General features: G+C 38.6%; 1 protein-coding gene across 9 annotated transcripts in view; it reads right to left on the bottom strand.

The window, feature by feature from the left end:
- Nucleotides 1-25,876, bottom strand: part of ARID1B (AT-rich interaction domain 1B) — a 434,495-nt gene that overhangs the window by 284,957 nt on the left and 123,662 nt on the right. For all 9 annotated transcript variants that reach the window (XM_088840857.1, XM_088840860.1, XM_088840859.1 and 6 more), the window contains exon 3: nucleotides 21,467-21,616. In XM_088840857.1, the coding sequence (XP_088696983.1) occupies nucleotides 21,467-21,616 (150 nt within the window). The remainder of the gene's footprint in view (nucleotides 1-21,466; nucleotides 21,617-25,876) is intronic.

Genomic DNA, 25,876 nt, shown 5'->3' with positions numbered 1-25,876 from the left:
GTCACTGTCCACAGTAATTTTAGAGCTGAAGAATATAAAATCTATTACTGCTTCCACTTTTTCTCCATTTGCCAGGAAGTTATGCAACTTGATGCCATGATCTTAAGTTTTCTGAATGTTGAGTTTTAAGCCAGCTTTTTCACTCTTTACTTTCTCCCTTATCAAGAGGTCCTTTAGCTTCTCTTTACCTTCTGCCATCAGAGTGGTCGTATCATCTGCAAATCTGAGGTTGTTGACATTTCTCCTGGCAATCAATCCCACCACGTGATTGATCCAGCCCAGCATTTCCATGATACACTCTGCACAGAAGTTAAATAAGCAGGGTGACAATATACAGCCTTATAATACTCCTTTCCCAGTTTTGAACCATCCACTGTTCAATGGCCAGTTCTAACAACTGCTTCTTGACCTGCATACAGGTTTCTCAGGAGACAGGTAAGGTGATCTGGTATTCCCAGCTCTTTAAGAATTTTCTATAGTTTGTTGTGATAAACACAGTCAAAGGCTTTCAAGTAGTCAATGAAGTATAAGTAGATACTTTTCTTGAATTCTCTTGCTTTCTCTATGATCCAACAAAAGTTGGCAATTTGATCTCTGGTTCCTCTGCCTTTTCTTAATTCAGCTTGAACATCTGGAAGTTCTTGGTTCATGTCCTGCTGAAGCTTAGTTTGAAGCATTTTTAGCATTACTGTGCTAGCATGTGAAATGAGCACAATCACACGCTAGTTAGAACATTCTTTGACATTTCCCTTCTTTGGGACTGGAATGAGAACGGACCTTTTCCAGTCCTATGGCCACTGCTGAGTTTTCCAAATTTGCTGACATATTGAGTGCAGCACTTTCATAGCATCATCTTTTAGGATTGTGAATAACTCAGTTGGAACTCCATCATCCCCACTAGCTTTGTTTGTAGTGCTGCTTCCTAAGGCCCACTTGACTTCACCCTTCAGGATGTCCAGTTCCAGATGAGTGACCATACCATGGTGGTAATCTGGGTCTTTAATATAGTCCTTCTGTGTATTCTTGCCATCTCTTCTTAATTTCTTTTGCTTCTGTTAGGTCTTTACAGTTTCTGTCCTTTATCAGGCCCATCTTTGTACAAAATGTTCCCTTGGTATCTCCAATTTTCTTGCAGATATCTCTAGTCTTTCCCATTCTATATTTTCTTCTATTTCTCTGCACTGTTCATTTAAGAAGGCCTTCTTATCTCTCCTCGCTGTTCTCTGGAACTTTGCATTCAGTTGGATATATCTTTCCCTTTCTCCCTTGCAGTTATATAAATTTAAAATATCCTTTCCAAAAAGAAAGCAATGTATACCTATAAAGTATCCACTTTGAGAATGGTGCAGTCAATCTCCCCCTTGCCTCCTCAGGAACGCCCTAATGGAAACATTATTAACTAGGACAGATGACATTACAGGCAGGGCTCTATGACAGGTACTGTGCCCAGTCCACCTTTACAATAACCCAGGAGAGAGGCCCTATTAACTATCATCTTGGTTTTCACTATGAGGAAACGTTAAGCAATTTGCACAGCTAGTGTCTGAGCACACTGCTAGTATCTCAATGTGATGGACTAATCTTCCTTTCTCCCATAACTGCACTCTATAAACAACTGGAAGCTTCAAGTACTATCCTAAGGATTGGATGTAATCTTAACTTTTTAAAGGTATTATCCCAGGCTTCCACTTATTCTCCTGCATTACCTTTTGAAAAATTATTAATCTTAAGCATTTTATACGTGGAACACTTCCAAAATATTAAATTATAATATTATGAAAAGAAATGTTAACATTTCAAACTCCCCACAAATCTAAATACAAAGCAACTCAACATATGACTCACTATCATCAAACAGTTGTTTAAGGTCCACAGGCTGATGGAAAGCAAGGTAAAAGACCCATTTGCCTCCTCAGGTTATGTTTAAGGGTCTTCTGCTGATTCCTCTCTTTCACCCGAAGATTCCATGTTGACACCTGGATGGTGATGATTCCTGAATCTCTACTTCAAGTCCCCTGTATTTTTACTGTATTTTGAAGGAGTCCCTTGTGCTCACATCAAGGAATGACTCTGCTAACTGTCCTCCTCAACTCTGACCCCCTTCCTTCAGGTGATCACCTGGTCAAGGGTGTTCCCATCCACATGGGACTTCTCAGAGCCATCCCACATTCCTTACCTCCTTTCATGACCGAAACACCTGTGCCACATGAGCAATCCTAAAGTCACTGTCAGGTCCATCCCCTTCATCCTCCCTCCAGCTGCCAGCCTCTTTGCGCTACAGTTTCTTGTTCACTACACCACGAGAGCTGACTTGCTAAAATGCAAACGGCCACGGTGTGCTTTTTCATGGAGAGGCCTCCTCTATGACGCCTACAGAATGAGGCCCACAGTCCTTAGTCTGGTAGAGAAAAGCCCGATAGCCTCTAGCTGCCACCATCTCTGCCTTCCTTGGGGCCCACAGCAAGTCCTGAGCTTCACCCACTGGCCTGCTCAGAGGCTCCCATGGGGCCACCTGTCTGCACATCCAATACTCTTGGTCCGGATGGACGCTCTTCCAGCTGTGTCTGCAAAACATCGCTGTCTTCAAGATCCTGCCAGAACTTAATTCTTCCATTCCCCCAAACAACTACCTCACACTCTTAAAATACAGCATTATAAATTAATTATCTGTTCGTATATCTCCTGACCTGGACTCTTACTTCCTCTTGGGTTCCCAGCACTGACCACTGACAGGTACTCAAAAGCCTGGTGAATTACTGACTTAATGCCTTCTAAGAGCTTACATTTAGAATTAGACACAGCAATACAAAAATAAATGTATGAGGACAAACATAAAACTGAACAAAACTTGGGCTCATGTCCAAGAATATTTATCATGTTAACAGCTACACTGCCTGGTAGCAACGTGCTATATAAAACACATTTTGCTATTTGTTACTGTCAGTCTTAAGGCAAAAAGATGACTACAAAAAAATGTAGTAAAAATACTGGAAATTAAGAGGGAGAGAGGGAAAAGACTATCATGAGTATCAGTGGTGCCTCAAAAATGAGAAAAATCAAGACATCCTTTGCCTCCTAATGAACAAAACAGCAATTAAATATTCTTGCAGAAAATAAAAAAAAAAACTGATAATGAACTTAGTAGGGGTTTCCAGGTGGCACAGTGGTAAAGAAACTGCTTGCCAATGGAAAAGGCACAAGAGACAAGGGTTCAATCCCTGGGTTGGGAAGATCTCCTAGTAACCAGCTCCAGTAATCTTGCTTTGAAAATTCCATGGACAGAGAAGCCTGGAAGGAAACAGTAACCAGCTCCAGTATTGCTTTGAAAATTCCATGGACAGAGGATCCTGGTAGGCTTACAGTCCATGGGGTCACAAAGAGTTGGGCACACTGAGTGTCTGAGTGTGCACACAGGTGCGTGATAAAGCCTTGTATTTCTAACTATCAATTTATAGGAAATTAAAAAGGACCAAAAGATACATTAAACCATAGCTAATCAATCAGCAAATCTCAAACTGTAGGAACTTCTATTAGAAAAAAGACCTAGTTTCTTCAACAAATAAATTGTAACAGTAAAAAGGAAAGAAGAGAGGGAAAGAGAAAAGGAGAGATTAAGAGGAAAACAACAGATATGAAGAGGTATTAAAATAAAGATTTTATTTCGATCTTGATTCAAACTACCCCATAATATAAATAAAACAAAAACATTTAATCTATTTATGTTCAGTTCAGTCACTCAGTTGTGTCTGACTCTTTGCGACCCCATGGACTGCAGCACACCAGGCCTCCCTGTCCATCACCAACTCTCAGAGCTTGCTCAAACTCATGTCCATTGAGTTGGTGATGCCATCCAACCATCTCATCTTCTGTCGTCCACTTCTCCTCCTGCCTTCAATCTTTTCCAGTATCAGGGTCTTTTTCAATGAGTTAGTTTTTCAAATCCAGTCGCCAAAGGATTGGAGCTTCAACGACAGCATCAGTCCTTCCAATGAACATTCAGGACTGATTTTCTTTAGGATGGACTGGTTTGACCTTGCAGTCCAAGGGACTCTCCAAGAGTCTTCTCCCAACACCACAGTTCAAAAGCATCAATTCTTCAGCGCTCAGCTTTCCTTATGTTCCAATTCTCACACCCATATGTGACTTCTGGAAAAACCACAGATTTGACTATTTATGAAACTACTGGAAATCTGAGCATTGGATAATTGGTATGAAATAATATTTTTTAAATTTGATAACTATATTATGTTTGTTTCTTTTTTAAGCCCATTTTTTTTCTTAGATAAAACTATATGCTGAAATATTGACAGATTAACTGATATAATATCTGGGATTTACTTCAAAATAATATTGAGGGCAGGGGTTTGGGGGTAAAGGAAGAAAAAGTTTACATACAACAAAACTAGCCATTTAATTATTGAAATCTGAGTGACGGGTTCATGGGGCCCATTATACTTTCATCTACTTCTGTCCATTGTTTGAAAATGTCCATTTAAAGGAAAATGGAGATAATGGTATGAAAGACAAATTCAGGAGTCCAGCATTGGGGTGAGACTGTGGTGCTGACACTGGGTTTCACCTGAAAGACTTAAAGTCTTTCTGACTATAACTTCTGAATTGGTCCCTTGCCTTCAGCCCTCAGTCTCCAAAAAAGCCCATTATGCACTGAGCATTTAATCTTTCAGTTTCTTTTTTTTTTAACTTTTTATTATTAAACAATATTGTAATAGTTTCAGTGAACAGGGAAGGGGCTGAGCCATACATATACATGTATCCATTCTCTCCCAAACTTCCCTCCCATCCAAGCTGCCATATAATACTGAGCAGAGTTCCATGTGCTATACAGTAGGTCCTTGCTGGTGATCCATTTTAAATACAGCAGTGTGTACACGTCCATCCCAAGCTCCCTAACTATCCCTTCTACACCTCCGTCCTTCCCCAGCACAACCACGGTTTGTTCTCTAAGTCTGAGAGTCTGTGTCTGTATTGTAAGTTAAGTTCATTTGTATCATTTCTTTTTAGACTACACAATATAAGCGACGTCATTGGATATTTCTCCTTCTCTGACATTCTTCAGTTTCTTAACCCATTTTATCTTTAATATGTTTGCTGCATATTTAATCCTAACACTTAAGTGTCTTTAAAAAAAAAAAACAAACCTCTCCATAATCTTAACCAAATTAACCTTGCCAGTTTCATCTTCCCCGGGTTTTACCTTCTCCCAGGTAAAACCTGGGAGAAGGTAAAACCCTTCTTACTTCTGACTTAGTGACCCTTTCTGGACCTCACCTACTGATCAAGCTGCCCTCCTTGCCTAAGTCTGATGCTCTCCACTAACTCTGGCCCATCCTCTTAAAGGCCCAGTTTCCAGTTTCACTGACTCCAAGATGCCTTTTCCAGCCACAAATCTCGCCAAAGACCATGAGCACTTGAGTCAAACCTACCCAAGCTCAAATTCCAATCTGGACTCCTCACTAGCTGTGCAACCTGAAAAAACTCCTGAGTTCAGTTTCCTACTCTGGAAACTGAACTGGACTGAGTGAAGCTGAGGAGGCTCAGGGTAGAGTGTACAGGGTACAGCTTGTATAGTTTAGGCACATAATACTTCAGGAATAGGAACTGAATGTTTTTTTCCCCCACTACATACCATGACTGGTTATGTTTTAGGATAATGGTAAGTGACTTTAATTCTAAGTCCATATCAATATATTCCCCTGCATCTTCCTTTATCTTTGCTCCAAAAATCTTTTATATTAGATTAAAAAAAATCATAGGTCCAAAGTTCAAATTGTTTTTCACTCTACTGATTTCATAGGCTTATAAGACTCTAAGCTTTATTAAAACTTCATTATCTATAATATACTATATTTATTGATGAGTCCAAAGGCTAGATTCAGAATATCATTTATTTTCTATTTAAATGAATAATTATTTCGTTTTAAAAACTTTTTTAAAAGGAACAGGCTTGTCCAAACTGCTTTACAATATTTTCTTTCTGATGAGTCTCATTCAGTTCAGTTCAGTCGCTCAGTCGTGTCTGACTCTTTGCGACCCCATGGACTACAGCACGGCAGGTTTCCCTGTCCATCACCAATTCCCGGAGTTTACTCAAACTCATGTCCATTGAGTTAATGATGCCATCCATCTCATCCTCTGCTGTCCCCTTCTCCTCCTGCCTTCAATCTTTCCCAGCATCAGATCTTTTCAAATGAGTCAGTTCTTCTCATCAGGTGGCCAAAGTATTGGAGTTTCAGCTTCAGCATCAGTCCTTCCAGTGAATATTCAGGACTGGTTTACCTTAGGATTTACTGGTTTGATCTCCTTGCAGTCCAAGGGACTCTCAAGAGTCTCCTCCAACACCACAGTTCAACAGCATCAATTCTTTAGCACTCAGCTTTCTTCATAGTCCAACTCTCACATCTATACATGACCACTGGAAAAACCATAGCCTTGACGAGATACACCTTTGTTGGCAAAGTAACATCTCTGCTTTTTAACATGCTGGAATAATGCTAAATCAAACACGCCGTCTAGGTTGGTCATAACTTTTCTCCCATGGAGTAAGCACCTTTTAATTTCATGGCTGCAATCCCCATCTACAGTGATTTTGAAGCCCAAGAAAATAAAGTCTGTCATTGTTTCCACTGTTTCCCCATCTATTTGCCATGAAGTGATGGGACCAGATGCCATGATCTTAGTTTTCTGAATGTTGAGCTTTAAGCCAACTTTTTCACTCTCCTCTTTCACTTTCATCAAGAGGCTCTTTAGTTCTTCGCTTTCTGCCCTAAGGATGGTGTCATCTGTATATCTGAGGTTACTGCTATTTCTCCCAGAAATCTTGATTCCAGCTTGTGCTTCTTCCAGCCCAGCATTTCTCATGATGTACTCTGCATATAAGTTAAATAAGCAGGGTGACATAATACAGCCTTGACCTACTCCTTTCCCTATTTGGAACCAGGCTGTTGTTCCATGTCTAGTTCTAACTGCTGATTCATGACCTGCATACAGATTTCTCAAGAGGCAGGTTCAGGTGGTCTGGTATTCCCATGTCTTTAAGAATTTTCCAGAGTTTATGGTGATCCACACCATCAAAGGCTTTGGCATATTCAATAAAGCAGAAATAGATGTTTTTCTGGAACTCTCTTGCCTTTTCAATGATCCAGCGGATGTTGGCAATTTGATCTCTGGTTCCTCTGCCTTTTCTAAATCCACCTTGAACATCTGGAAGTTCACATAATGTTGAAGTCTGGCTTGGAGAATTTTGAGCATTACTTTACTAGTGTTGTGAGATGAGTACAATTGTGCGGTAGTCTGAGCATTCTTTGGCATTGCCTTTCTTTGGGATTGGAATGAAAACTGACCTTTTCCAGACCTGTGGTCATTGACGTTTTCCTAATTTGCTGGCATATTGAGGGCAGCACTTTCACAGCATCATCTTTTAGGATTTGAAATAGCTCAACTGGAATTCCATTACCTCCACTAGCTTTGTTCATAGTGATGCTTCCTAAGGCCCACTTGACTTTACATTCCAGGATGTCTGGCTCTAGGTGAGGGATCACCCCATCATGATTATCTGGGTCATGAAGATAATAGTTCTTCTGTGTATTCTTGCCACCTCTTAATATCTTCTGCTTCTGTTAAGTCCATACTGTTTCTGTTCTTTCTTGTCCTATATTCTTTCCATGAAATGTTCCCTTGGTATCTCTAATTTTCTTGAAGAGAGCTCTAGTCTTTCTCATTCTATTGTTTTCCTCTATTTCTCTGCACTGATCACTTTCTTATCTATCTCTCCTTGCTATTCTCTGGAAATTCACATTCAAATGGGTGTCTCTTTCCTTTTCTCCTTTGCTTTTCGCCTCTCTTCTTTCCTCAGCTGTTTGTAAGCCCTCCTCAGACAACCATTTTGCTTTTCTGCATTTCTTTTTCTTGGGGATGGTCTTGATCCCTGTCTCCTGTACAATGTCACAAACCTCCATCCATAGTTTTTCAGGCACTCTGTCTATCAGATCTAATCCCCTGAATCTATATCTCACTTCCACTATATAATTGTAAGGGATTTGATTTATAGATAATAGATCCTCACTACAATTGTGCCCTGCCATCAACAAGAACGTTACTACAACACAGGGCCTACCAGTGTTCCTGAGGTGGCAACTGCCCCTACACCTGCAGTGGAGAGGACCCTGAGAGGACTGGAGATTAGAGAGAGGCCTGCCAGTGAGAGCAGCTGCCTCCCCTACATTAATCAAGTTAGGACTCTGGAGGCCACTACTCTGGCATTCGAGACTTTAGAAAATCCTTTCTTGTATTCTATTTTTTGCAAGAACTTCTTCCTAAACGAACAAGGGGTCAAGAGGGAAAAGGGAAGTCACATGGTTGCCTAAATTTCACTTCTCCTAAAATATTGAAGAGAAATATGAAGATACTCAAGAGCTAAGGACTAAAGTAACTAAGATTTTTAATAGATCAATTTACTTTATTAAACTCACAAAGCAAATAAGCCACAGTAAATATTTGGGTGTGCTTTTTATAGAGAATAACTGTATATGTAATAATAATAATGCTCACAGCAAAAAAAAAACCCAGCTTTATAACTTACCACTTGAAGAATCCCCTTATCCATAAAATCAAGATATAGGAACTGTGTCCAAAAGTCATACTAATGATTAAAAGAGAGACTAAGCATCAGCACGGTGCTTGTCACATTTAAATGTTCAATAAATGTCAGCTATTGTTATTTACATTATCTAAAACCACATTTAAGAATAAGAATCAAAATTTTCACTGAACCCACTGGGAGTTGACCCACCATCTGGTGGTGACCATGGACGGCTGATAGCAGCAGCTAGTGATTATGTAATGTTTTCTATTCACCAGGCACTCTTCAGAGTGCTTTATTCACTGAGTAAATGCTTATGGTCTTGACATCAACTCCACGAAGTTAAGTCCTTTTCTCAGATGAAGAAACTGAGGCACAGAGGTTGAGTAACTCACCCAAGGTCCAAACTACAGAGTCAGAAAATCTGAGTATAGAGTTCAACAATCTGTGTTTTAACAAGCCTTCTGGGAGATTCTAATGGTCACTAAAATCTGAAAAACCCTGGGTTAACAAATGCAAAAGCCCGTATCAGTGATTTTAAAGGCTTGAACACCAGTCTATCTCTGGAACAAAATGTATTTCTACTGTAAACGGCAGTAAAGCCTTCAGATTAAAATAGAATCAGGATCAAAACCAAGCCCCACCACATTCAGACATCACTTGCTATATGACCTGAGGGTTATTATTAACATGATATATGAGGTAATATCCATCCATGATGCTAGAGTAAAAGACACTGGAAAGCACTGGTTAGAGCTTCTGCTCTCCAATGGCTCTCAAAGTTGGGAATGCATCAGAATTGCCTGTCAGAGTTAAATGCAGACTCCCAGGTTTCCTCCTCATCACCTTCCACACCCTAGAACCGTTTTGGTGTAAGAGAACTTACTTGAGTCTAGGGCCATACCACTCTGAAAGCACCTGATAGTGTCTGATCTTGGAAGCTAAGCAGGGTCGGGCCCAGTTAGTACTTGGATGGGAGAACTACTTGAGCAGACACTCCAGGTGATTCTGACGCAGACAATCCCTCCATTTTTTTTTTCACTTTTTAGAAAACCACAGCTGTATACTTACTTATCTGACGGATCCCCTTTACTTCAACCTTCATCCTTCCTTCACCTCCCCAAGGCTAATGCAAAGAGACATGAATACATTCCTCTCCCCTAAAGTCCAGCACTTTTGAGAAAAATCTGTCAGTGAGCCAAACCTGGTTCTGCTATCCTTACAGAAAAAAAGGTGGTCACTGCCCACACTAGCAATACAATTCTGAAAGTAATCTGATGTTTCAAACATCTATAAATAATCATCTTCCAGAATACAAGTATGTGGAGCTTGTTACTCTAAGAATTTTTAAAATCAAAGAAATTAATGAAGGAAGAATTTTAATGCTATACATGTAAGTTAAGCTTTACTTTATTTTCTGTATTTCAATAAATTGAAATGAGCACTAAAAGACAAATGAAGACAGCTGAGAGCAGCAAAAAGTAATCCAGAAAAAACAAAAATCCTTTCCTCTCTCTAGTGTTGGAATTTAAATATCAAGGGAAAAGAACTACATGGATAAACATAATGAGCCTCAATGATGCTTTTAACTGCATGACCTAATCCTCAACTGCATCCCTCAGTACCAGTGGGGGAGGGGGTGGGGGTGGGGTCCTCAGAGAGAATAAGTTGAAGGGGCACCTAGAGACTCACATCAGGTGTGAGTGTTGGCTCCACGCAGAGTCCCCACCTAACGAGGAGAGGTTTCCTCCCCCTGCGCTGGCCAAGTCTGCGCAACCAAGATAAAGAGTTAGACAACAGGTCCCCAGTGCACCTAAGGTTAGGGCATCCAGTCCAAGCCCACAGTGCTATCTCTACTGGGGATGGAGACAGAGACAGGGGAAGAGGGAGGGAGAAAACCTAGAAAGCTCACCCCCTGTTACAGCTACATTAGAAACAGGGAATGGTGTGGAGCTTAAATGATTTTTAGACCAAATCCTCCTCTTGGGATTGATATTTTTCTTCAGCTTTTAACAAAACATATCTTAAACAATGCAAGATTTTCCTCTTTATCACCACAGCGGACACTCACAGACAGTGGATCTGATCTTTTGCCCATTTCTAGGCAAGCCTGATATTCTGATGAGCAGCTGCTGGACAGCATGGAGCAAAGCCTAATCCAGAACCAGGCTGCACACACGCTCCAGGTCTGCCTGTGGCTTTCAGGTTGCTGTTTTCAGAAGGAAGCCTCCAATAACCTTTCTAAAAGTAAATTAAGTATTGAAAATATTGCTATTACCATATAATTCCTCACTGGCTTTATTTTCCTTTAATTCTGGTATTTGAAAGGGAAAAAAAAAAACTTTTTTCTTTAAACATGACCATGAATAGCATTATCAAATTATAATCCAACACAGAGTCGCAGTTATAATCCAAAGCATAAAAAAAAAATAACTAAAGAGAGCCAAAAATGCTTTATTCCTGGAAATAATCTGTATTAAATGTAAGAATTTTTCTCTTCCTTTTCTCCACTTCTAATAAAATAAAAGCAAAGATCCAGGCAGGCATAGCTGCATAGGCTAACCCTGATTTTGATAGCAAAACATTCATATCAAATTCTAATATTATCAAAATGCTTTTCTTCATTCTCCAGTAGTTTTTTCTATTTGTTTATTTAAGAAGCTTCCAGGAATAACAAGAACCAAACCAAAACACAAACACAAATATATACATGGAACTGACCATTCTACATGAATTGAAACTTCAATGGCAGCAAATTATATCTATAGTATATTCAAAATCAGTGCTGAATTTTTAATATACTGCCCTGTCTCCCAAGGGAGAAAAAAGTAGGATAGAGAGGAAAAGTCATGTTCTCATTCCCATCTTCCTAAGCTCTGACCACCCCAGCCAAGAGAGAGCCAAGCAGGTTGCTGGTTCCAGCAACCTGAGCTCCACCTGAGCCCTCAGAGTGGCTCCAACCTGAGTACAGAAGCAGTTACATGGTTGGTTACCCAAGCCAACAAGTAGAAATCAAGTCTAGGAGTGGGCGTTGCTCAGACCTGAAAGTAACTTAAAAGTTTTCTCCTCAGATGCTCACAAGCTCTTCAAACATAAAAGGAAATACCCAGCCCTGGTTCAAAGCCTGACAATTAACTACAAGCAAGGTCAGCAAGAGGGAGAGTCAGATGCAAAGGAAACTCCAGGCTTCACTAGCAATCTCCTTTAAAGCAAAGAGGGTCTTCTTTAATCGACATTCTGAAAGTTTTTTATTATCAAGTTAATTAAAAGACTGCTGTGTTAATATCTAAATGCTAGGCAATTAATGTCAGCAAACTAAATGTCCTCATCTTTGCTCTGACAACAAAATCTTACAAAGCAAATGATACAAGCACTTCTGTAACTTAATACAGGCCTTCTATGCTTTTCTCCAAAAGCTGCAGAACAGAAGTGACTTAGAAATGAACAAACTGTTTTATAAATAATAAGAACCAAAGATGATAATAAGTAATAAGCAATAATAATAAAAAAATGTTCATGCCACAATGGATCAATGTCAATATGCTAATTAATGCCTGAGCTCCTTCAGTTCAGTTCAGTCACTCAGTCCTGTCCGACTCTTTGTGACCCCTGAGCTCCTTAAAAGACTTCAATGGCAAGTTATTAATTCTGAAGTATGTTACCCTCATGTCCAATACTATCACCTTTTTCCAAAACAATGCCCATTTGCCAAACACTTTGTTTACTGCATCACCTTTTGAAAAATTCTGTCCACAAAAATATCCAAACAAAGCAGTATTTTAGAAAATATAAACACTTGTTTCTACCTATACACATACAGACTTCAGACTTCCACTTAACTATTTATTGAGCGATCCACTATTCCAAGTGAATTGCTGAGCTAGAACTATTTTGTTTTAAAAAGTTACTGAACAGTAATTTTTTATTTCATTCTTAATCACTGATAAAAAACAATGAAAGGCACCAGTTCCAAGCATAATTAATATGCTCCTTTTAAATGACCTTGATACTGAAACCAATCTCAGAGTCTTGTTCAGTATCACGTCAGGGCTGGGCATTATCTCTGTTCTCACTAACAAAGAATTAGTCCTACCCTAAAATCATTTCTTCTCTCACCAGCAAACTCTTACTCATTCTTCCAGACCTCCTCTGAGACACATAGTATCATGTCATACCTTGAAAACACACTTCTCCCACTGTGCTATCATCTGCTTGGGTTGACCTTTCATTCAACTGGGAGTTCATTCCTTTACTTCAAACAAAATGTCTTATTAATCACTGGATTCCCAGCATACGGAACATTCTCAAGCAAAAAGGGATTCAACATATAGTTTATGTTTTCCTTTCTCTGTCTTTAGAAACTTTTCCAATAAGCATGAGGTTTAAAAAAATATTAAAAATACAAAAGCAGTACCTTGAGAAGTACAATTCATAGTATACCCAGTATTTCTCTCAAGAATCTGAGATAATTCTATCAGTTGGAAACACTATACCTAAAAAGGTAGTTTGAAATTCTCTCACTGCTTTAACCTAGTGTTTTGTTTTTTTTTTTAAAAAAGATCCTGACACATCCTCTTTAAGTAAACTGAAACTTAATTTGAATGTAGTTACCCCCTACAAACCTTCTCTAAGGAAAGAAAGATATTTTTCTGGCTATGGAAACAACAGCGTAGTTTAAAGCCATGAAAACAGTGTTCTCCAAGACTGCCAACTGTCACGGTCCTGGAAGCTGAGCTGAGTCAGCACAAGACCACTGTCAGAGGAAAGGGTATTGACAGACAAGTCTAGTTTCCATACCAGGCGACTCCTTTCACATTACAGATCCTGGAACACTGCCTTCAACACTCAGCAGCTGCTTCCATTAAGAGCAGTGGGTAGAAGGTCTGGGAGAAACTTGTGCCACAATAAAAACATGATCTCTTCTTCAGCATCTCATAAGAGTAGATCTAAAGTAGAATTTGAGTTAGAGGTAGAAGGGAAAAGATGATGAGTATATAGGTACAAGGAGGAGACAGGAAGGTAATGAAAGTTTGCCAGGAGGGGACGGAGAACCAGGAAACAAACCTACATTATCAACTTCGTAGTTGTTGTTTAGTCCAACTTGTGTCCAACTCTTTGCAACCCCATGAACTGTAGCCTGCCTGACTCCTCTGTTTTGGGATTTTATTATGAACCCAAAATGATAAAATGGAAACTTTAAAACAACAAAAAAAGTTAAAATTTATGGCACTATAATTTTCTCTACTATACCAAATTATTAAATCTTGGGTAAAGAAGCTTGAGGAAGTAAGCTAGGATACAAAAATGCTTCCAAAGGCATGAAACTTCTTCAAATAGCTATTTTTTTTTCTAAAGACTCAAAAATTAACACCTTCTGAAAGAAGGAAATATCATCATGTTGAGTAAATAAAATGCTTGATGGTGAATGGACAGTGCATTTATTAGTCAATCTCTTGGTCGAAAACAGGAAGAATCAGTTCAGTTCAGTTGCTCAGTCGTGTCTGACTCTTCGCGACCCCATGAATCACAGCACGCCAGGCCTCCCTGTCCATCACCAACTCCCGGAGTTCACTCAAACTCACGTCCATCGAGTCGGGGTTGCCATCCAGCCATCTCATCCTCTCTCGTCCCCTTCTCCTGCCCCCAATCCCTCCCAGCATCAGGGTCTTTTCCAACGAGTCAACTCTTTGCATGAGGTAGCCAAAGTATTGGAGTTTCAGCTTTAGCATCAGTCCTTCCAATGAATACCCAGGACTGATCTCCTTTAGGATGGACTGGTTGGACCTCTGTGCAGTCCAAGGGACTCTGAAGAGTCTTCTCCAACACCACAGTTCAAAAGCATCAATTCTTTGGCAATCAGCTTTCTTCACAGTCCAACTCTCAACATCCATAAACGACCACTGGAAAAACCATAGCCTTGACTAGATGGCAAAGCTATCTACTTTGTTGGCAAAGTAATGTCTCTACTTTTTAATATGCTATCTAGGTTGGCCATAACTTTCCTTCCAAGGAGTAAGCGTCTTTTAATTTCATGGCTGCAATCACCATCTGCAGTGATTTTGGAGCCCCCAAATATAAAGTCTGACACTGTTTCCACTGTTTCCTTATCTATTTGCCATGAAGTGATGGGACCAGATGCCATGATCTTAGTTTTCTGAATGTTGAACTTTAATAAACCAGGCCTATTCTTACTTATTGATTTTTACTGTGGTGTGTATTTTATTTACAAACTTAGAGGCCTCCACATTTTGGAGTAACACATTTTTTCTGTTCAACAACTCTGTAGAGCATGTTATTTTAAATGTTCAATATTTTAATTTTACATAATTACCGTTGTATGGTAATAAATCCCATCAATTGAAACTTTGTTCACAATTTTGAGTTGTTTGTGCAATATAACTATATCAACTGTCACTTGTGTCTGTAAAGTTCATGGTTATTATATAGATGCAAGCCTCTGACTATTTTACAAGTCTTCAAATGTAGACACATCTGAGCATTTACTTAGGAAAAACAATATTTTATTATAAACTTTCTGTCCTTTCTATTACATGAATGGCATTATACTGATGTCTAGTGAAATCTTGTATATAGGAAACTCATATTATGTATACATTTTATTTAAGAAAAAAATGAGGGAGCCCAAGTTATCTGTAGTGATAAGATTTCAAGGGGGGCAGTTAGTTGTCACAAGGATAAGGAAATGCAATGAAATTTAAGGGTGTCGGGTAAGAATGCTAGATTGTCCCACAATGTATAAGAGAGACTAATCCAACAGATTATTGCACTGCATCCCACTTTCATTTCCAAAGTCCCAGCATTCATTTAGATTTAAAACAACACAAAAAGCTATTTGTCTAAGCCTAGAACCCAACTCCGTTCTGCATATAAGAACAAAGTATGGTTAAAACAACTTTATACTGAATTTTCCAGGAATGAAACTACCCTCATGTACATCAAGGGAAGATTATATTTTATTTCAGCTGGACTTTGACCAAGAGCTGCTCTCCATCTTAGAAGATGATATCTCCATTGACAACCCTAGCTTGACATCAAGGAGGCTGATACCACACTCTATCAGTCTTCACGGTATAGCTGTCAGGTTCACACTGATACCACGAATCAGTTCAGTTCAGTTCAGTTCAGTCACTCAGTCGTGTCTGACTCTTTGCGACCCCATGGATCACAGCACGCCAGGCCTCCCTGTCCATCACCAACTCGCGGAGTTCACTCAAACTCACGTCCATCGAGTTGGTGATGCCATCAAGCCATCTTGTTCTCTGTCGTCCCCGTCTCCTCCCACCCCCAATCCTTCCTAGCATCAGACTCTTTTCCAGTGAGTCAACTCGACGCATGAGGTGGCCAAAGTATTGGAGTTTCAGCTTTAGCATCAGTCCTTCCAATGAACACCCAGGATTGATCTCCTTTAGAATGGACTGGTTGGATCTTACCACGTATACATGCAAACATTAATTTCACAAGCCTTCAGTGTAGTCATACACAAGCATCTAGTTAAGTATATAATATTTTATTATACACTATGTATTTATTTAGTTAAATATATAATATTTTATTACATACTACTTTCACTTTTCCATACACAGTTAGTGCATTTTTCTGACTTGTTTAAAATTTTGTGTATTAACAGAGTATCTATGAATTTTGTGTAGGTAACGTATTCCTTATTTTTTATAACATATTCTTTATATTTTGAAAGAAAAAGAAGGCAGTAGGAAAATTTCATTTTGGTGAAGAACAGGGAAGCCTGGTGTGCTGCAGTCCAAGGGGTCATAAAGAGTCAGACACAACTGAGCAACTAAACAACAACAAATTAATATGTTCTAAACTACTTATTAAATTGCATATTTATATAATCTTAAATTATATAAAAGACATCAAATAAACAACTAGAAAACATTAAAGTACCAGTTCCAGCAGTGTGGCAGACTGGATACTGTAAATGTCTATAATTGAAATATTGAAAACACTGGGAAACATGCCTTTTTAAATGGATCACAAACTGGGAATGAATGTGAGTGAAACCAAGAACACATAAAGTAAACCAAGAACATGGAAAGTAAGAGAGCAACAGAAGATGAATTCTGTTACAGATTTTAACTTTCCAGCTGATAACTATACAGGGAACAGAAAAAGGAGGAATCTAGGGCCACCAAAAAGGAGCAAAATATGAGATGATACATCTCAAACAAACAAGGGACTAAGAAGGGCTATAATCATCATGTAAGAGCATTCACTAAAGAGAAGAGAAAAATACCTGTCTTGCACTTGATACCGAGAGGTTGGAAGAATTTTTAAATGACTCCTTTGAGAATTAGCAACCACAGGCTAACCATGACCAGGGTTTCTGGTCAAAATTAACACTTAATGGTGCACTCTATAAAACCTCAAGAAGAGAATTCCATTTAAAATGGTCCCAGAGGCCCTACCACCTGAACCCACCAATCAATCTTAACACCATTTGTTGTAGGACAACAAAATATTAGGATGTATATCTCCTGTTGTAATACTCTCACAGCATCACCTATGAAGTATTCAAATCATATCGGTCAGTAACGATGTGTAACATGCCACCCCAAACTTAGTGGCCTAAAGACAGCAGCATGTATTAGTCTCACAGATTCTGTGGGTGAATAATTTGGACACCCACAGGGTGTCTATCTTCATAAAAAGGGAAGGTCTATCTTCATCATAATGGCTCTACGTCTCAGCTGGAAGACAACTGATGGTCAGTAGACAGCCTGGCGCTAGAACCACGGGAGGCTCTTTCTCTCAAAGGGAGGGTCATGGACCCCCTCCACTAAACAGAAGCAGGACCTAAACGCTGAGGACATGATTTACAATAATCACAAATAAAAATGTTTAACTTCAAGCCTGTGGATCTAACTTGCTATTTACAGGAAACAGAGGGGCTGGATGAACAAATTAAGCCACATCAAGAGAAAACATCCAGACAAAGCCATTTCACAGGAAAACCAACTTAAGTTTTTTTTCAACATGCCAAGGGGATGCATGGAAGTGGAGTAAGACAGAACTGATCCAGATAAAACAATGTAAGGATCACATCAATGTATTAACAGTTGTTTGAATCTGGCTTGAAGCGAATGAACTTTAAAGGCATTCTGATGACAACTGGGGATATCCGAATATGGCTAGGCTAGTACATGAAGGAAGTTATGCTGGCATGTGAGTGTTCATTCTAACATTCTGTTTATCAGTCTACTAAGATCTCTTTATATAATAAAACTTTAGAAAATAAAATACGAAATATGATTCCTAATGACCAGTGTCCACAAGCAACAGGCAAAAGCATAAACCAATCCTTCTGAGGGAATAAAACACAAACCCAGGTCTCAATAAAACAGTCTTTAAAAAATGAACAAAGGGAAGTAAGAAAATTCTTAGAACTAAAAGAGAATAAAAATAATGCATATCAAAATTTGAGAGACTTAGCCAAAGGAATACTTAAGAGGAAATTTTTTAGTCTTCTGTTTGGCTTCATCAGACAAAAAGTATGACTAGTCAAAGTAAAGCACAGAATTTAATTACACTTATAAAAAAGAGACTATAAAAATCCAGAAAATTCTTAAAATCATGCTACTGGGACATGTGTAGATACTCTCATACATCAATGGTTGGAGTATAAATTGGTACAACCCTTGAGAGGAACAATCTAGCAAAATTACAACCGCATGTACCCACTGACACAGCCAGGAATTTATCTGACAGATACACTTGAACATTTACGAACTGACACAAATACGAAGCATCATGGAAGAGTTGTCTGAACTGCAAGTAACTAAAAATAACCTAAATGCCCACTGAAAGAGAACTGGTTAAATGTATTATGATATGTCCATAAAATGGAATGAAGCTATCTATAAAAAGGAATGGAGGATGGCTTTACTGCTCCTTTGTAAAGATCATAGAAAATATATTTAAGTGGGCGGGGAAGGGGGGTGATAAAGAACAGAAGAATGTTTACAGTATATTATGGTGTACCAACATTTGTGTGAAAATAGAGCTAACAATTAAAATATGGTATTTTGCTTCTTTGTAAGAAACTAAAGAAACATAATAAAGTGGTTATCTAGTACTCTTGCCTGGAAAATCCCATGGATGGAGGAGCCTGGTAGACTGCAGTCCATGGGGTCGCAAACAGACACGACTGAGTGACTTCACTTTCACTTCTCACTTTCATACATTGGAGAAGGAAATGGCAACCCACTCCAGTGTTCTTGCCTGGAGAATCCCAGGGATGGGGGAGCCTGGTGGGTTGCCGTCTATGGGGTCACACAGAGTCGGACATGACTGAAGTGACTTAGCAGCAGCAGCAGCAGCAAAAGGTGAGCTTGCTGGTGACCTAGGCAAGAGGAACTGTGGTGGGAGACTCGGATCTGTATCATTTCCTTGTACTTTTTAATTTCTGACACATGGGAATGTATTGATTATTCAAAACATTACACATTCCGTTCCGTTCGGTCGCTCAATCGTGTCCGACTCTTTGAGACCCCGTGGACTGTTGTTAAAGAAACACAGGTAGGTATCTTAATGGAACTCTAAAATTAACTTGTGCATCATTCACATTAACAAAAGACACAAAGTAATACTTTCTGATGATCTCCTAGTTCAAAAATCAACAGACTATGCATGCAATGTCTAGAAAGAAAAGGAAAGTCTACAGGAAGGAATGCTCTGTCATGAAACATTGGCTTCTTAAATCAAAATAGTTAAGCTTCTTCATTTTTTAAATGTGAACTCACTATTAAAAATTCTTATTAAAAGTTAGATTGATTTTGAAGGTATTCTAGTGGTTATTTTTACTTTGTTTTGGGATAGATTGGGGGGGGTGTTATTCCAGTTTTGGAGATACTAACTATATGGAAAATGCTAGATGTCATTTCTGAAATAAACTTCCCCAATCTATATAAATATCTAACTCCCTAAAAATCAAAACTTTTCCTGTAAAACCAGACCCTCTGATTAGGGTCCCTAAATAGCTCTGATTTCCACTTCTTTGTCCCAAAAGAGTTTATAGAAACTTAAAAAATATTTAGACATTCTGTAGTGAAAACAAGAAAAAAAGTCCAATATACTTTGGGAAATAATTGACCTTCCTCAGAATATACCAAAAAAAAAAAAAGACAGTATTTACATTGAGTCATTTTTATACAGTACTTCCTGACATACAGTTTTTGTATTCAAGTCAATAAAACAAAGGTAGTATCGCTCAAAGCATAAAATAGACCTAATCTAAGCACATTTGAATAGTACTCATTAAAATAAGATTTTACCTGTAGTATGCTTTAAATATTTAAATATAAAGGATATTAAATAACTAATTGCCATGTGGAAAAAGTCATCAGTGAATGCTTCATAAAGGAAGTAAATTTTGAACTTGGTCTTGAAGGAAATGACAGGCGCTCAGAATCCTTAACCAAATTGGTTTTACAACCAGATTCATTTTAGCACACTGAAGTAAAATGAGTAATGCAATATCTCTGTTGAGTCCTTCCTAAACTTTGATAACACGACAAAACATTTTGTCTACAGAGAAGTTCAATAAGGCTCTGAAGGCCCATGAAAAAATCTTTAACTTTATATATTATAAACTCAGATACCAGTCTCTCACTTAAAAAGAAATGCTATTATAAGGTTATTTAATTTTCCTGATTTTAATAAAAGGACTAAATAACTTTGAAATAATGTACATTCCTACATCTATAAATTGCTTTAAAACTTGCAAACACATATGCAAAACACAAGATTCTATAGTATCTTCAATCTCAGCTGTTACACTGTTTTGTTTAAAGCTATAAACTCTTTTTGGAACTCTTAAATAAAAATCACATGGAAAAAGCCTACAAAGAACCCAATAAAATACTTAAGAAATCGGCTGGATTTGTTAAAATTAAGCTTCATCTATTTATATACTTTGCCTAGCATCAGCAATCTCTCCAAGCTGTCTGGGAATCATTTTGAAGACTGAACAGTCAATGTCACTGTCTTCCCCTATCTTCACCACCCCCACCCACAAACAAGAAAGAAGAGAAGAAAATACAAAATGCAAAGTTAAAATTTGATGCTTATGACTGAAAGTGCTATGAAAGTTCTATCTGAATTCAGAGTACAGGTCCTGAGTTCATGATGCCTTTTAATATCTTCGGTGACAATCTCTAAAACAGGATGAAACTGAATCACTGTACCCAAAACATATGCACTATTTTTCAACAAATCATGTAAGCTGAAATATGTAGCCCAATAACCTCAAAGAGTATTTAATGAGGTTAATTTAAAGTAGAAACTGTTTAACATACTCAAAGTACATGATTCCCTTTAGTATTTTAATATATTGTAATTGAAGTGATTATCTGTTTATAAGCTAGTTTAGGAAGAATAATACTGCCAAAGGCAACGATGTTTTGATACAGTAGCACTTACCATTAAAACAAATCAAAAGAAAGCTCAAGATAAAAACCCATGTATGTGCCAACTAGCAAGATTTTAAACGATCAATAAAACCATTTTCCTGAATAAGTCTCAACAAAGTGACAGAGCACTTTCTTGAAAGATTCGGAATACACATGACAAAGAACATGAAATGACTGACATTTTCTGCTGTCACTAACCGGTATTGTAAGAAGCTATTAAGCCACTCATTCTTCCCACCCTTCAATCTCAAACATCCATTCATAAACAAACAGTTTAGGATATAGTTCTGCATTTTCTCAAGACTTCATTTTTTCCCACTGAGAACAGAAATTCTCTAAATGGGACAGGAATATGTCTCAGAACCCGGGGTGGGCTTTGAACACAGGACAGAGGCCTGGGGACCAGGAATGCGCTCACCTGCTGTGGCTGGTACCTCTGCTGGGACTGGGAGGGCAGATATGGCGCTTGCGGGGGAAGGTGCGGAGGCTGCGGCTGCTGGTTGTAGTAAGGCTGCTGGCCCTGCTGGCAGTAACCACTCACACCCTGCTGTCCGTACTGAGGTGGCATCTGTCAAGAATCAAGACAGGCAAGTGAGAGAAACTCTAAACATGCAATTCAAAAAAATCAAATATGGTTTTGATTCAGCAAAGTGAAGTGGGTTCTTTGCTAAGCAAACTGAATTTGAATTTTTAAAATTATCTCCATTAGATAAATCGGCCTACTGCCTTCTCCTCACATACTATCAATGAAGACAAAAGATAATTTAACTCTGCTTTAAAAAATACTTTATCAGATATCAAATACTGATAATTTCACAAAAATCCAGAGGGGGTAAAAAGCTCTAAATACGGACATAAAAAAAATTGCTTCTGCCAAGGAAGTCAGAGAAAGATTATATTAATCCATTCTCATGCAATACTTAAATGAAAATGAACTCCAGTTCAAGATCCCTTACTAGTATTTTGTAGGATGCTTGTGATTTGGGTACATGTTTGTTTCAACTAAGGTCAGAATGCCTCAATTACATTTTAGCAAATACCAGTTACATTAGCAATTCCATTTACTATTTTTTCTAAAAAGAAGCAACACTGCTTTACAATAAAATGAAACCCATTTAGAAACAATACTACGTATATCAAACAACATAACTATCAATATGAGCAAGATATTCATAGCTATACAGGAATAGTATTTTCCTAGTTGATAAAACAGTCCATGATGTAAAGTGTCAAAGTGTTAGTCACTCAGTTGTATCTGACTCTTTGTGACCCCATGGACTATAGACCTCCAGGCTCCTCTGTCCATGGAGTTTTCCAGGCAAGAATACTGGAATGGGTTGCAATTCCCTTCCCCAGGGGATCTTCCCTACCCAGGGATGGAACGATTCTTTACCATCTGAGCTACCAGGGAAGCCCAATGCTAGAAATACCCAAGATAGACAGAATGACCTAAAATGGGTCTTCTCCATTTCTAGTTACATGAACCTAAAAAATATTGAAATTATTCAAAGAAAAGTTCTTCCTCATGCAATACATACACCATTGATGATATTTTCTGATGTTCTATCAAATCAGAAATCTACTGACACATTTTTTTTCCCTAACGTAGAGAAAGAATAGGAGAAGAAAAGAAAAACAAGATATCAGAATGGCAAAAAGCACTCCTGGGATGAGAATGGTGAAGTCACTGTTAATACCACCATATAGTTCACTTGAGAAATCCAAGAACTTCATCCCCATAAGCCTATATACTTCTAAGAATTAAGTCATCAGTTCTAATATACACTTAAAAAACAAACTGACTATAGAATATTGAGTAAGAGGGAAAAAGAGTAAGGAATATATTAAACACTTTGCCTCTAAGACCAATTAGCACAGTAATTTGTAACATGTACTATGAGGTAAAAAGAAAAAATTGCAAAATGCTAAAGTTCATACTCCTTTTGACCTGATCTAGATTATTTTCAAACTTCTAGCAATGGTGACAAAACATTTGGCCACAATGACTTACAAATGCTTCTCATCACACAGATCCTAAGTTACTAGAACAGACAAGTTTGTATTGAAAACCATTCAACAGCACAGTTGAATTCTTTGCTTTTATTTATTTTACAGCTTGATGTCTCATAATGAATGTATGTCCCTGCCATACGCCAAGCCAAAGAATTTCCATAAAATACAACTCCACATGCTAGAATACCATATACTACCACAACACATATCCTTTCGTTCAACACCCATATGTTTGATTTGATATCTAATACTATATTTCACACAAGCATCTTTACAGTTTGATTTGAAGCAGTTAGGCTAACACTTTGCCAGTGTTAAAATGACTGTAAAGCTCAGTCAACACAGCCAGCAACTCCCCTATGAATTGCACTTTAATATGTTGACTTTCTGGTTTACAGAAACCCTTACACACAATATGGAAGTGTTGTTTCAGGGTAGGGGGTGGGGAGTCTCTCTTTTCTAAGCAAGACAACAAGTGGACATATTGCAGGAGTCTCCTAACACTAGAGCAGCCATGAGCTTATGACATTCTTTAACTACCTATCCCAACTCTGAAAAGTATGGAAGCAAGGCAGGTGCAGGGGAGGCAGGTAGAATGGGTGGGGATGTAAGCAATTCCACAATGGATCTGTAGCAACAATCTGCTGACCCCAATAAAAGTCAGGGGGAAAACCATCAAAAGCACCTGCTTGGGAGATTTTGTTGCTGTTTTCCTCGATTAAAAATCTACTTGTTACCCTTTAAGATACACAGTCTCATTATGTGGTACTAACTGGAATCTAACCCTCTGAGAGTTTGGGATAATTTATAGCATGGTACAGGTTGTCACCTTGCTTATTTAACTTATATGCAGAGTACATCATGAGGAACACTGGGCTGGAAGAAACACAAGCTGGAATCAAGATTGCTGGGAGAAATATCAATAACCTCAGATATGCAGAAGACACCACCCTTATGGCAGAAAGTGAAGAGGAACTCAAAAGCCTCTTGATGAAAGTGAAAGAGGAGAGTGAAAAGGTTGGCTTGAAGCTCAACATTCAGAAAACAAAGATCATGGCCTCTGGTCCCATCACTTCATGGGAAATAGATGGAAAAAGTGTCAGACTTTATTTTTTGGGGGCTCCAAAATCACTGCAGATGCTGACTGCAGCCATGAAATTAAAAGACGCTTACTCCCCGGAAGGAAAGTTATGACCAACCTAGATAGTATATTAAAAAGCAGAGACATTACTTTGCCAACGAAGGTCCGTCTAGTCAAGGCTATGGTTTTTCCAGTGGTCATGTATGGATGTGAGAGTTGGACTGTGAAGAAAGCTGATTGCCGAAGAATTGATGCTTTTGAACTGTGGTGTTGGAGAAGACTCTTGAGAGTCCCTTGTACCGCAAGGAGATCCAACCAGTCCATTCTAAAGGAGATCAATCCTGGGTGTTCATTGGAAGGACTGATGCTAAAGCTGAAACTCCAATCCTTTGGCCACCTCATGCGACGAGTTGACTCACTGGAAAAGCTGATGCTGGGAAAGGTTGGGGGCGGGAGGAGAAGGGGACGACAGAGAATGAGATGGCTGGATGGCATCACCGACTCTGTGAACATGAGTTTGAGTGAACTCCGGGAGTTGGTGATGGACAGGGAGGCCTGGTGTGCTGTGATTCATGGGGTCACGGAGAGTCGGACACAACTGAGCGACTGAACTGAACTGAACTGACAGGTGGGCTATAAGACCTGGGGCCTAGAGTGAAGCAACTGCATGTGGCCCACTGTCCTTACATGGGAGCCACAACTGAACAGAGATAACTAAATGCTCATCTACCTACAGAATTTCTGTATTAGAAATGTATGAAACCTAAATCCAAGTCCTCCTATACCTTAGTTGTGTGAATATAATCAATCACATAATGATATCTGCTTACATCTCCATTTGCAAAATGAGGCTACCTCTTCTATTGATTCATATTAATATTATAATCAGCTATATTATAATTCTATGTGGAATTCTATACATATTCTATTATTATTTATTAAACTAAAAGTTGTAGAGCTATCTCTAAATACTAATTATTAACTGTTACCTTTAAAAACCAATTTCTAAATATACCTCAACTGTCAGGAACTAATGTCTTAATTTTTTAAAGATCAATAATGTTTTTGCTTTAAATCAATTTAGATGTAGGGCTTTCAAAAATCTATTAGATGCTTTTCTGACATTTTAAACCAAACAATCATTATTAAGAAACATAAACTGAAGAACGGAGCCGTAAGACAAGCAATGCCCCAGCGCCAACTCCAAAAATTGTCTGACCAAAGCTCGGAATAACTCTGGCTCTGAGCTGCCGGCTTCTCACATGCCATCAAGGCACTCAGCCACTGATTGTCACTCTGACCTCCCATCTTTAACAGACTCTGCCGAGGAAGGAGAAACCTACTACACTACACTGTCATGAAGGTCTGAAGGACCAGTCCATGAGCTAAGTACGTTTTACTGTCTCAAGTTTTGTGAAATCAATTTTGGCTACTGTGAGTCTTTATTTATCTCTTACTTCATGAAAAAGCTGGCTTAAAGCTCAACATTCAAAAACCTAAGATCATCGTGTCCAGTCCCATCACTTCATCGCAAATAGATGAAAAAAAGTGAAAGCAGTGACAGATTTTATTTTCTTGGGCTCCAAAATCACTGTGGACAGTGACTGTAGCCATGAAATTAAAACATGCTTGCTCCTTGGAAGGAAAGCTCTGACAAACCTGGACAATGTATTAAAAAGCAAAGAGATCACTTTGGCAACAAAGGTCTGTCTAGTCAAAGTGATGGTTTTTCCA

The sequence above is a fragment of the Moschus berezovskii genome, chromosome 10, assembly GCF_049115385.1.
Source record: "Moschus berezovskii isolate FMDL1 chromosome 10, NW_MosBer_1.0, whole genome shotgun sequence".
NCBI classification, from domain to species: domain Eukaryota; kingdom Metazoa; phylum Chordata; class Mammalia; order Artiodactyla; family Moschidae; genus Moschus; species Moschus berezovskii.
The sequence above is the reverse complement of the archived record's forward strand: the minus strand, read 5'-3'. Positions and strand labels throughout refer to the sequence as shown.